The sequence below is a fragment of the Kryptolebias marmoratus genome, linkage group LG12, assembly GCF_001649575.2.
Source record: "Kryptolebias marmoratus isolate JLee-2015 linkage group LG12, ASM164957v2, whole genome shotgun sequence".
In the NCBI taxonomy this organism is placed as follows: Eukaryota; Metazoa; Chordata; class Actinopteri; order Cyprinodontiformes; family Rivulidae; genus Kryptolebias; species Kryptolebias marmoratus.
Genome location: NC_051441.1, coordinates 12,475,526 through 12,489,549, shown reverse-complemented (window position 1 = coordinate 12,489,549; position 14,024 = coordinate 12,475,526). Strand labels below are relative to the sequence as shown.

General features: G+C 42.5%; 1 protein-coding gene across 1 annotated transcript in view; it reads left to right on the top strand.

Annotated features, from left to right (window-relative positions):
* Positions 1-10,156, top strand: part of LOC108239197 (Na(+)/H(+) exchange regulatory cofactor NHE-RF2) — a 28,882-nt gene extending 18,726 nt beyond the window's left edge. The window contains exons 3-6 of the mRNA XM_017421773.3: positions 1,993-2,214; positions 6,543-6,696; positions 7,437-7,555; positions 7,652-10,156. Coding sequence (XP_017277262.1) covers positions 1,993-2,214; positions 6,543-6,696; positions 7,437-7,555; positions 7,652-7,813 — 657 coding nt within the window. The 3' untranslated portion in view covers positions 7,814-10,156. The remainder of the gene's footprint in view (positions 1-1,992; positions 2,215-6,542; positions 6,697-7,436; positions 7,556-7,651) is intronic.
* Positions 10,157-14,024: the final 3,868 nt, after the last annotated feature.

Sequence of the window (14,024 nt, the reverse complement as noted above, 5' to 3'; positions counted from 1 at the left end):
ATCATCTGGAGTTGAACATCCAGTGATTACTTTCTACAAGTTTCATTCAAATTGGTTTAGAGGTTCATGAGATATTTTGCTAGAGACACGGGCAAAACCATTATCGTCCACCTTGGCCTGTTGGTGGCGGGCGACAATAACAAGCAGAAAGTGAATAAAATGCACAATAAGTCAAGCTCCCACGGTTGAGGAGAAGCCGTGGGCCACCGGGGGCCTGATTAGTGGGGTGCAGATCACCACTGAGAGTCACCCAGAGGTTAAACTGGCAGACACTCGCGCCCCCCCAACATAATGGCTCCCAGCTGGGCTTCTCTCAGTGTTTACTTTACAGCTTCACCGTGGCCTCTGTTCCTCGCCGGCCGCTCTCTCTGGTAACGTCAGACGTCTCGATGGTTCTCCGCGCTCCGTCTCTGTCGTCGCCTTTCTTCAACTCTGTTTCTCTGCATCTCGTTCTCTCTAACCCTCCCACACTCCTTCAGCCTGAGAAGTAATACACATCTGATTTAAAATCTAGTTTAGAATCGTCCTCTTGCAGCCAGGAAGCAGAGGATGCGCAGGGACTCATGGGAGATTAGTCAATCTGAATTATTCTATTGTCTCCTTCCATTTCAGGGCAAGCGGCCCAGTTCTTCACTACCCTGAAGTATTAGATGCATGAAGCAAAAGGATATGTTTCTGCTTGTGTTTTGTTTTTTTTGTTGGGTCAGCTCAGTTTACAACTCGTTGAGAATCACTGATAAGTTAGTAAAAGAGCTGAAAAATGTGATCAGCAGCCGTCATCACTTGTTACAACATGCATCTTTGTCTCTTTGTCTTTGTGTCTCACCTTGCCCACATGCTCCGTCTGTATTTTTAGTCTGCACAAGCTGGACTCATGCATACTGTATCGTTACATAACATGATCCGAGATCTGTTCTGAGCACAAAAAACTGTCACATTCATCGGGAGCTCCTGCAGGTCACCTGTTCTGTTTCCCAGCGTTAATATCAGCCGAGGCTGCAGAGCCGGACGCAGAACCTTCATCGCTCTCTCAGCTGATTTCTTTCTCGGGTGTGTAGGTGGCAAATGAGTGTGATCACGCTTGTCGAGCTCGAGGCACAATTAAACAGCTTCTATAAATGTCCACGGCCAAGCTGGTGGAGCTGTCAGAAATACAGTATGCTGCGAAGGGAAAGTTTCACACAAAACGAGAAAAAAAAGGCTATTTATGAAATCAGGCGGCTCGTCTCAAGTGGATTGCAGCACAAAATTTAAAAAAAAGGAGAAAGTGGGCAGCACAGAATAATCTGAACGTGATTAGGGAAAATGATTCATATGATTTGGTCAAATTATATTGCTTTTACAGCACGTTGAAGTGAAATGCTGCGCTCCCCCTGCTTTTATTTGTGACAAATGTTCAGGGACCGGCTCATCAGAGTGAGTCTACCACGTGTGTATGAAACAAAGATCTGAAAACCATCCTGTCACTGACTTCTATCACCTTTTTAGACTTGGGTCATGTCCACATGGGAATGCAGTTTTTCCAAAATGAGTTTTGTTTGGCGTTTCTAAAAACTATCCTGGTAAACGCAGCACTGTTTCAAGAAAAGCCTTCGTCCACACAGAGACAGAAAATGACTCTGGGTGTGAAATGTAAACACAAGAAGAAGAAGAAGAAGATGCCTTCAGATTGTAGGTTAGATTAAAGGTGGGGCCGAGACATCTTCCATTTCAGTAGGTTGTGTTTGGCTGTCTTCACTGTGTATATTTTTGTCAGACTTTGTGCAGTTTGTAGCTGACACGGAGTAGCTCCTTCTGCAGCTCTCTGTGTTTGCAGTGGTTAGACATGGCCGTGTTAGCCGAGTGTTGTATTGAAGCCTCTGTGTTCCTGACCTCCTGCTGGGTATCACTGTTTCCCACAGACATTAGTCACAGAAGGCAAAATAATTAAGATTTCTGCATTGCAGGAAAAAAAAAAGTTCCCAACACAGATTTTTTTTTATTTCCTTCTAGGAGGCTGTAACACAGGAGGAAGATGACACTCAGCCCCAGTCCCATCCCCAGGTCGACCCGTCCGAGCTCGTCCCACGTCTGTGCCACCTGGTGCGGTCCGAGACGGGCTACGGCTTCAACCTCCACAGCGATCGGTCGCGGCCCGGTCAGTACATCCGCTCCCTAGACCAGGGGTCGCCCGCAGAGAGTGCCGGACTCCGACCGCAGGACCGACTCATCGAGGTAAGGGAGGGAAGGACGGGTCGAGGCGTGTTTTAAATTTGTGAAAAACGTTGCTGGAGCTGCAGCTCAGTCACCTGAAGCTGGTCGGTTCTGCGCATGACAAACGAAAGAGGGGTAAAAAGTTGAACGATTTCCCCGTAGCTGGAGTTGATAAGCCGAGAGAAAAATGTCAAGACGTAATGAGAAATTCAGTGAGTGGGTGTCGTCGTGCACCGGTGGACTCAGCTGACACAGCAGACCGGGGAAAGGAAAGAAACGACAGGATAATTGTTTAGAAATGACACCAGGTTTGTCTGGTTTGTGTCAGAGGCGAGGATAATTGACAGCATGTGCAAAATTTCCCTCAAGAGAAGTGTTTTAACCCCTCACCTCATGCGTGGTTTCTTTTTTTTTGGTGTCCTTGTGCTGGATCCTTCCGTTCTTTCTCTCTCCCAGTTTTGCACATGTGCCATAATTTCCACACAACTTTCCATTTTATCTCCTGTGAATAAATAACCTTTTTAATGGAACACTGGCACACAGCATTGGTCACACTTTTCCAAGTAAAAAAGGCTTCTCGTTTCCAAAACTGGAAGATTTATCTGCACCGTGTTTGCAAAAGGACAAAATGTGTTTGGGTACGCTCGCCTTAATTTTCTAAAATGTTAAGGGATTTATAGCTAGTTGCTGTATTAAAATAAAGACACCAGGACAGTTTAGATGCTACAGTTTAAGTGTCTCACATCTAAAGAGCTACAGACGTGATCCCGTCTTGAAAACATTGCAGCTGTAATTTAACTGGCAGCCATCACACTTGTTTCTGAGGAGGAGGCCCAGCTCGAAGGAGAGGAGTTCATGTTTATTTACTGTATGTGTAAGAGAAAAAAAATATGCATAAGAAAAAAAAACAGCAGGTGAAAGATGTAAATATGAAAAGAAGCGAGAAGTCTCATGCCTCAGGCTTGCGTCTTGTAGAAGTCAGTGGGACATTATTGAAGAAGCTGCATCCATCGTCTTCATAAACAGTTTGTTTTAATCTGAGGTTAAACACACAGCGGTCACACTTTTTTCCCATGATCTTTGGCTCCCCTGGCTGTATGTCAGGGTCCAGGCAGGACAAACTGAGAGTCCGATTACAGTTTCAGTCGAGATCATTTTCAGGTCCAGAGCTGCAAATAGAGATCCTGATAATTGTGCGCGTTTTAGGCAGCTAATTTTTAACATATTTTCTTTCTCCAAAGCAGATATTTATCTACTCTGGTGGCCATTCACTGACACAATTACTAAAACTGTTGCAAATGTTTTATATTTAAAAACAAATTAAGTTAAAAGAGCCTTTTTATTAACCAATGCCACCAGTAAGCAAATGATGCCCATTCATGATCAAGCTGTAATGAATTTGCAGGGCATGTTGCCGAGACGTTATTTGTCAAATTGAGGCAAAACGTTAATCACGTTAAGTGGCTGTCTTGGTATTAGAGGGAACTGATGCTCTGAGGCTTCACTGGTGAGATTCTGTGGGAACATCCTACAAAAGGTCACCGATGGCAGCAAATGTCCACCACTTCCCTGATATGTTTCCATTGAGAAATAAATCCATTCATTTCATTTTATCCACTTGTTTGTTGAGGTCCTTAATGTCACTGCATCAGGATCTGAGCTGTCTGCTGATCCCCGGCGTTCTTTGACTTTAACTTGTGAGATGAGGTTTTGCACAAGGGTTTGAAATCTTTTCCTCCTTCTTATGTTAGTTTTCTGTGATTTAAAGTTGCATCGTATGTATGCTCATGATAAATCTGTGTTTCTCAACAAATCACACCTAACCAATAAATCTGAGCCCCTCTGAGCGTTGGTCGGGTGATGTGTTTGTGTGTGTGTGTGTGTGTGTGTGTGTGTGTGTGTGTGTGTGCCCTGATAATTGCAGTCGTCTCTAATCATAAAAGTGCTTGTGTTGTCTGTCAGCAGCTTGTTAGAGAGGTGAACAGCCATGAAGTGCTCTCTCTTCCCCACGGCTCATTACACTGGAGATGTAGCAGCAAGCGAGTGTAGTAAAGGCCAATATGAGAGCTCAACTTTCTGCCGATGTTCAGTGAACGCCTCACCGGTCTCTGCTGTGGCTGCTTTCAGCAGGGTGCACTCTGAGAACCAGAGTGGGGCGTCAAAATAACAACAAAAAAAATCACATTAATGTGTACTGCAGGGTCATAATAGCTCTCATTTCAGCGTCACTGTGAATTCATATCTGCCTTATAATTAGGTCTCTTTCTTAGATCTTCAGGATGAATTTAAGCTGAACTTTCTCAAACTGTTTTCAGGTCTCAGCAGTGGGGAAAACCACCTGAGTGCAGTGGATATAAAAAGTCTACACACGTGAAGATTTTAGGCCATATTAAACATGTATTTGCAGCTGTGTATAAGACGGTGAAGTAATGTAAATACTAGAAGCACTCAGAGAGCGCGAACCTCTTCATAAGTCTTTAAGTAATCTTGCTAAGAGACAAACAAACAAACTGACACTCGAAAACATAACCTCCTTGGCAGAGGTAGACTAGTGTGGGCGCATGGATGCAGGACAGCATGATGAGGCTCTAATTAGTGGTATTGGCACATTTCAGGGTTGTTTTTTTTCTTAAAGACTTTACTTGAAGTTGGGTGGGACACATGTGGAAATTAGCAAATTGTGAATAAAAAATATATATATTATTGTTCAAGGCTTAGGCTTCCTTGAAGGAGTGCATATCATCTGCCAGAGTGTCACATGATGGGAAGGGTCAGAGTTGTGGCTGTTTATGTCAAACCTTGTAAATGACATGATGCACGACATCCTGCAATATTGAGAGATCTTGTGAGATCTGTTAGAGCTCTAAGTATATAATGAGGATGACTATCAGCTACAACCACACTGAATTTGAGTTCAGGATCTGCAAAGTTGCCTGACTTATAGCCATTTTTATGTTTCCTTGGCTGTGGTTAGGAAACGCTGCTTCAAAAGCTATGATGGTGACAAAAGTTGCTGTTATTTCAAGTGTTGTTTTGCAGATGCACAAGTGTGTTAGAATTTTTTTTTTGTTTCATCCCATGAAAAGGGGGGATGGTAACTTTCAGGTGCATGGAACCTCCTTTGCAGTCAAACACACACACACGCAGACACACACTCGGTATCAAGAGGTTTCCCAAAGGATAGTCTCATGGGAAATAAGTCTGTTCCTTCAGCAAGTATTAATTAACTTAGTGAGGAGAGAACAGTGCATTATTCTGTGTGGGTTGGATTGTTAATGAAGTCTGTGAAACACAACACAACACCTGTTGTTGGCCAAATACAAAGATGTTTGTTTCCGCTGCAATAAACTGTCTGTCTGTCTGTCCTGGGATAAAACAGATGAGACTGAAGAGGAGGAGGAGTGGTTCACATTTTCCATCTGTTGACATTCTTCCATTTCCTTCACTGCACGGTGTTGTCTTCTCTCCACTCTTTAGTTTCCCTTCAGTTTCTCTTTCCAGATTTAGAGCATCTATTTGTTCACGATCACTTTGTCTCACCAAGTTGGAGCAAAAGCAAACTCCCCGTTGCCCTTTTTTTTTTATTTCTCTGTTGCCTCCTCACCTCCACCAGCGATGCTCCATCGTATCATAAGCTTTGAATTTTAAACAAATTCCCCATCGGCACGCAGACACCTGAAACCTGTGACACAGAAGAGCCATCAATAATTGATTGTGTACCAGCCCCAATTTCGGTGCGACGCTACGGGCCGAGAAGCTGAGGTCTGAACACAGTTGCTGAAACGCAGCAAGCAGATAAGAGCAGCCAGCAACAAACGGTTGTGTACATATCTGTGTGCAGAGGTCAGGGAGTTGTTAATATGGGCCTGAGCTCATTTCATATTTAACTTTAAATTCTGTTGACACCCTTAGGTAAAGTTTTCTAAAACATTTTTTGGGGACAAAATAACCATTAATCACTTGTAAGTTAAAAAAAAAAGAAGTGGAATAAATTGTGAAAACATTTCATGCTCCTTGGAAAACGTGTGATCCTGTTAGGAAGCGTTTTGTTGTTACCTGACTCCCCCTGGTGGATGAATGAGGGAACACAGGCACTTATGACTGAGCTGTCTTTATTGTCTGGTGATATGGACAATTGTATCTGTTCTGATGTGGGGGGTTAGTAAAAGTTTTGTTTGTTTTATACATGTTTTATATATTTTGTTTTTACTCTCAAACCTTAATATGACAAAGTAAACTGGGTAAAGCTGATCGCTGGAGCTCAATCTAGCGTGATGCTTAGGGCACTACAAATCAAAATCTCCACCGTTGTCGCATAGACAGAGAATGTTTTTACTTTTCCTCCGCAGGTGAATGGTGTGAACATTGAGGGCATGAAGCATTCGGAGGTTGTGGCCTTTATAAAGAAAGGAGGAGACGAGACCTGGCTGTTGGTGGTGGATCCGGACACGGACGAACACTTTAAGAAGAGTGGAGTGATTCCTACAATCAGCCATGTCAAAGGTGGCCCTTCACTCTGTTATCATGGCGCTTGTAGTTACTTTTTATATGAGGATGGCAGGAAATTTAATGTAAATAATAACTGTCAAAATGACTGATAGCACTTTATTTTAAACCAATGATTGTGGCCCATATTTGGCCTGAGAGCTCATTCCACAAAGTGTTAACTTATTAGTAAATGAAATTCCTAGCATTACTTAAAGGAAAACATATCACCCTTTATGTCATGCTAGAGTTTTAGACCAAGATCATTATGTTGAGAAATGAAAGTTTCTCAGACTTTTAAAAATGGCTATAACTCAGTCAGTTTTACAGAAGTTAAGCTACTATCTGGGGCGGTAGTAGCTGAGAGTCATCCACAGCACATACTCTGAGTGCTCGCAGACAGCACACGAACTTGTCACACTGAGTGAAATCAAGCAAAAATATTTTTGGCTAAAGTTGATTAAGTGTGGCCACCATCTTGACTTGGTTTGACTCCAAAAGTTACTCAGCAGTAAATGATCAGCCAGTGATTACTGAAGGTTTCATTCATCTGACCAGTGGTTTGAGAAATTATGCTAACAGACAAACACACACACACACACGCAGGCAGAGGCAAAAATCCTCCCCCTGCTTTTCAGCAGCGGGCGATAACAAATAAAACTTTTCTATAAAGATGTAAGGACTAAAAATGTTTAGTAAACAAAGTATGATCCATTTTTTTACCTATTGCTGTCATTGTGAACCCTTTGTTTCCCCAGATTATGATGGTCCACCCATATCCAACGGCTCCCCCAGCCCCCAGGTCAACGGCAGCTCCACCACTCAGTCCATCAGGTCCACTCACTCTGACCTCAGCAGCCAGGGCAACAGTACGCAGGTGGGCGAGAGCATTTGAGCATCAAAGTCCAAAGCCCTCACCCTTTAATTGGCCTCGTATTTTTCCATTTCCAATGATTTCTCTTTTGCTCTCCAGCTGGATGACGAGGGCAGCCGGCTCTTGGACCCGTTTGCTGAGATAGGCCTGAGACTGAGCGCCACGGCGGCGGAGGAGAAGTTGAAGGTCCACTCCAAGGAAAAGAAGAAGGCGCCGCAGATGGACTGGATGAAGAAATACGAGCTCTTCAGTAATTTCTAGGGCGCTCCTCTCCAGAGACAATTCGGGGGACCAAAGGACGGAGCTCCCTGCAGACTTCTGAGCTGACAAGAACTAAGACTTGCTGATGATTCCCGGTCTTTAATGTGACCAGGAAATAAAAGTTGTCCAAAGGATTTTATCCCATTTCAGACACTCTTCACCAGCTACTCTTCTGTCAACCTGAGCAAAGAGCTGAACGTTTGCAAAAACTGTTTGATTTTGCAGACGAGAGTATTTACAAAAAGACTTGTTTCAACACTTCATTAATGATCCAGTTCTTCTTACTCAGAAAGACTCACTATAGCAGCTATTTTTTATATTTAAATCTTATAAACAGCTCTAAATAAATAGTGTCCCATCATCATGGACTGCCTTCAGGAAAGTTTCAGAGACACTGTGACGTTAATGATTGTGGATATTGAGGAGGAATTGGGTTTTTTTTTTCCCCAAATCACTCTAAGGACAACTAAAGCTGGCAGAAGATCACTGTGAACGAGCGGAGGCTCTCCACTTCCACCCCACGCAGTCACTTTGTTTGATAAGTGTGTTTTACATGTGTTTGTACTCAAATTAATCAAGTCATCACCAGTGTGAGGTTCAGGAGCGGAGCCACTGTGGGTCAGACTTTTAACAGCCTAATTAACTACAATCCTTTGGGGTTTTCTTTGATTGAAATCTTTACAGAAAGAGGTTGAGCACATAAAGAAATGCACGACAGAAGGTGTAAACACTAACGTTCAGAGCTGAAAATGGACAAAAAGCACAAAAATAAATCGAGTCTAATCGTGAAAGGGAGCTGAGGGATAAACTGGAAGGTTTGATGTGTTCAGCAGAAGGCAACGTTTCACCAAAAACAGCCTTTTAGCTGAGAAACCAAACAAATTAGATGTTCAATAATCGTCTTATAAAACTTTCCCCCAAAGATTAAATGAATTCATGTGAGGTAAGAGGAGGGAAGCTTTAGCATTAAATTCCAGGAGGTATTATAAGGGCTTTTCAGACTTTCTGAAGCGGGGTTTCTGTGGAAAGACCATAGACAGTTGAGCTAACGACTAGTCCAAACACAACCAAGAATCAAAGGGGATTGACGCCATCGCCAACATTTCTCTGCAGCTCATGCAAACACTATTTCATAGGCCTTTATGCTTCTATCAGTTTCCCATTACACAGGTATTTACACAGAATTATATGGTCACACGTGAGCGCAAATAGCAGCAGCAGGTAGCTGCAAATTCTCCTCAACCACTTCTGGCAGAAGTGTTATAGAAATAACAACTGTGGTGTTCTTTTTTGACAGGGCCTGACAGTTTACACATTATAACACATTTTGGAGATTGGAGCCATTTTAAGATGGTAAAAATCCACATTTGACTAGCCATTAGCTCGTCAGTCCGGCCAGAGTTGAGCTCTTTTTCTTTAAAATGAGGTCATTCATAGAGCTATCTGCAACAGGTGAGATATTAATTGTTCACAACCTTTTCACAGAACCTCGTTTCTAAAGATCTGAATGTTAGGAATTTTTAAAAATGCATTGATGTGAATGGGTGGTTACTTCAGCGATGTTTGATTTGAAAGCAGGGTTTTAAATGTGAAGGCACGTGGTGATTTTCTAAGAAGCTGTGGGAGGAAAACTGAAATGCTGGCCAAGTAGCCTACCATTAACAAGTCAGTATTAATTATATTTCTTTTGTATTCAATTTATGTAGCAGCTCAGACTGTAAAAACATTGTATTCTTCATCTCTAAATAACTGGAAGGAATTTCATGGTGATTTCTCAGAGTATGTTATCAGAATAAGTGTTTAGTCTTGCTTAATGGAATGTAAAACAAAATAGGACAAATTTGTGGGAGAAACTATCTTTGGGAGGTAAAAGTTACATAAATCTTCAAGAGAGTTAGTGTTTACGGCATTCTTTTTAAGAAACAAGAGCCGGCGTTTGAAGTTTTTGGTCTAAATGTCCTGTGGGATGTAAGCTATCCGGTTCGATATGTCGGGCGGATGGTGAGGCAGAGGAGCTCACAGAGGACAGAAACGAAGAGGAGAATCTTGGGAAAGACAGAGGGAGCCATGGAGATTACCGAGGATTTTGAAGAACGCGGGAGCAGCTGTTGTACACATGCTCGCACGCATGTTTGTATGTGGAGAAGGCATGCGGTACATGCCACGATCCAAAGAATGTTAATGTTGCTGCATTACAGTCATTTCTGCAGCAAAACAAACTCTGTCACTGTCGCACATGTAGAAGCATACAATATATACGGCAGGTTGCATTTTTTTTTTCAATAAAGTGTGACAACGGCATTTTTTTTTAAATTGAATTAAATGTCACCTTTCCCACCTGTCCAGCTGGATTACATTTCATTTTGTTTGGGTTTGCTCTGCCTTTCATTCCTTCTCTTTATTGGTAGGTTTTGTTCTCTTTTCCCCCCTCATTTGTTCCTTTTTATTTATTTTTTTAGTTTTCCTTCAGCACCCTCTTTGTCTCCCTCTGGTTGAGGATTATGCCAGCGTACAGTTTCAGGTTCGGTCTGTTCTCCACCAACCAGCTGCTGGGAGCTTTTGGGATGCACAAAGGTTCAGCGGGGGTCAAAAGTGTGTTTATGAGCAGAGAGCGACTGAGGAGGAGTTGGGCTTTTCTTTGTGTGTGCCTTTTTCTATGCAAAAACTTAGCTGCAGTTTGATTTTTTTTGTTTTTTAAAAACAACAGGGAACTTCACCAATAATTATTGTGATTTATCTCAGTTAAGGCAGAGGTTTAACATTAATATACATTTTTTTGTTGACTTTAGTCAAGTGATTATAGGTTAGTGGGTCAGGTCTGATCTAAAACGTACAAAAAATTGTATTTCTTTACGCTAAAAATCACTTTGAGTCTACTTTTCAGCTAATTTTTGGAGATTTACTCAAAAGATATTGCATTTCAAATTCAAACAGCAGTTCAGATCGTTTGAAAGGAGGTTTGGGGAAAAGGCCTGAACAGTTAATATGTTACCTGCTGTAGATAGCTCTTTGAATGACCTCAATTTGGAGATATTTAAATTTTGATGAGCTAATGGCTTGTCCAAGTGGGGCTGAGACCACAGTGGATTGCTGCAGTCCTTTAACAACTTCAATTCAGAAGCTACAACATCTTTTAAAAACTAAATTATATGTTTATTCCAGGTGCAGCCAGTTCATTGGGGCAGGTGGGGTGTCGCCTTTAAAAAAAAAAAAATTCATTCATATTAATTGTTTATCGCCTTTCCCCACATCAAAGATCTAAATCCAACAAAAGTAAATTTGGCTAATAATGACAAGAGCTAGAGAAGAGTTAGCGCCTTCTCAGAGCCACCAAAAAGACAGAAATACACATTTTTATTCACACCTGAGGCCAGTTTCGAGCTAATTAAACCAACATGCATGTTTTTGGACTGTAGGACTGAGAGAACGGGTAGAAATGCACATTGAGACAAAAACCTGTTTGGTGGATAATAAATCAGGGAACATGCTTAAATTTGATCTTAGCCTTGTTTATGAAACAATTAGTTTATTTTAAAGTTGCTTTTAATGGTCTGGTGGGCAATCAATTAAATAAAAAGAAGTTAAACTCCAAGGTTTGCAAATAATGATCCCAAATCTTTAAAAATTTCCATTTTTAAACATTATTTTGATGTTTTAAATGAAAATATCTGAGAAGCTCAGAAAGGAAGACGCTGCTGAATGTAGCTTTCAACCAGCCCCAAATTTAAACGCGTTTACTTTTTGCATTTTTATTATTTTAGTGCTTTTATTTGCATTTTAACATCGATTTCAAAGTTTAAAAAAAAATGGATAGGCTGCTGTTAGTCCACTAGGAGGCACCCTGCCAGCATTTAGTGCTCAGGAAGTGGGACAGACCTTTCGTAGCATGGAGACTGTGGATCCATGCAGAGGCCTACCTGGGCTTCCTTGAAACAACGCTGCACGTGGCCACATTATCGAGCCCTCTGGAGGTTACGGCGAGGCCGAGCAGTGACGCCAGAACATCAAACAACAGCCACGGTTCAAAGCAGTCTGCAATTTCAGAGCAGTAAAAACAGGAGAACAGATGCACAGAATAGAGCCACAGGTGGGCACATTCTGTTTTCGCCCATCTCAGCCTTTGCACGCATTTCTTTTCTTTTTTTCTGTTCTTTTTTTATATATACTTCCTGCTGATGACAGATGATTGCTCATCTCAAACCCCAGGATTTTCTCTACCTTTGCAACTCCTCCGACGCTACTTCATCAAAGTTTTACCTGCTTTTAAAACTGGGGCTTTTCCAGCTTTACTTTTTCTCTGTCTTTATGCCCCTTGGATCCTGATCGGTATATTCCCACTTACACCTCAGCGCCACTGGCCCACTTAAGAGTGGCACCAGTTCAGCGGTGCCAGGCCTGCCTGGGATGCCTGCAAGGAAACAAAGAAACCAGAGACTGACAGGGAAGGGGAGGGGAGGTGTGTGTGAGGGGGGGAGGAAGGGGTGAGTCCCCATGGCAACTGTGTTTTTGTTAGCGCTTGTGAGTCAGACGAGCAGTGAGTCACAGTCAGGAGGAAACACACACACACACACACACAGTCACATTCATACTCACTTACTCAAAGTGAAGCCAAATAAGGACAGCTACATGCACAGGGACAGAGGGGGGGGGGGGAGCACAGAGGAGGGAATGAGATGGATAATTTGTTCAAATCTGGAAAAAACATTAGGAAATAAAAAAAACATATATATACGGATATATGAGGTGAGTTAATGAAAGTGAAAATACAAAAAAAAAAGAGCAAAGTGAAGAGAAGCCTGAGGGCACCAGTGTAGGCAAATACCCTTTTCCCATAAGTGGCCCCCCTCCCTCCCTTCCCCTCCTTACATGGGCGGGGGTAGAGGAAACACACACACCGAGACACACCCAGTTAGAGCACACCTTGGCTTAACTTGCTAAACCACCCGTTCATTATCCGACGCCTACATGTTCAGAGAGGCCACCTGGTTTGTGCACGACGTGCGCGCTGCGAGCTTTTCGCTGACAAAATGTGAGGTTTTAGGTTAACAGCCGGGGGGGGGATTGAACAAAACTGGTTCCTTTAGGCTAGAGAAGTGCAATAGTTTTATTTTGAGGAAATGACTAAATGATTCTGACGTCTCTTTATTTCCTGTAGAGAAGCGTCCTTGGTAGAGATGACTAAAATGTGGACACAAATGAGTGGGCAGATTAGTTTGAGCTGTGATTTTTGCATCGTGGTGTGTGTTTTGGCTGCCGTTGACCCCGCCTGAGAGGCAGAAAATGGACCACCATAAAGACCCCTGTTATTTTCCCTGAAATCGTGTGTTTTTACAGTGATATACTGTAAAGGTGTTGGTCACAATGCTGACTTCCACTCAGTCACTGGCTGTTTTATTCAGTTCCAGGGTAAAGCCTTGATGAAAAGTGGTATTTCGTTAGTGCTGCGTGGGCAAATAAACTTCAAATTTTCCCCCGTTTTACCTCTGCAATCGTTAAAGTTCAGCTCGAGTCAGCCATTCAGAGACTCGCATGCATGATCCTTTTTCCCAGTTTTATCTGAACAGAGATAAGACACTGGAAAGATCACCTGTCCTCTAACGTCTTTTGGCTGTTGCAGGTGGGGTGGGGGGGTTTATGGTCAAGTTTCACAATATAGGGGCAGCATGGAAATGCCAAAGTTCATATTCATCTTTGACTTAAAGGCCTATAATTCCCTACAGGAATGGCACATCGCCCACCTCCTTTCATGCCGGTTTTGAAACTAAACTCAGCTCATACCGCTCCAGATATTGGCACAACATCTGTAAAACCGACTGAGTCGCAGCCATGTTTGCGCTGTCTGTGGCGGCCATTTTGAATTGAGCTGACTTAAAAAAATAGTTCATCTGTCGTGCAGGTACAGCCATTGACTTCTTTCTGAGAGTTGCATAAAGTTTGTCTAGTGGAGTGTGAGATATTTTGCTAACAGACACACATGCACACGGAGACAAAAACATTGTTGCCTTCGCCCTCAAGCCATAAAAACCCTTTTTTTTTTCGTTTTTAGAATGATTTATTTTCATTTGCTTCCAATGTTCAGCCTTAAAACAGCAGGTGAAGAAAATATAGCATGGATTTTTTTAGGTTTAGGGTCAGAGGTCACTCCTAAATGGGCATGCCAGCTGGAAAAAAAGCGTTCAGTGTGGCTGATGTTTGGGGCTGAAAGCTAACG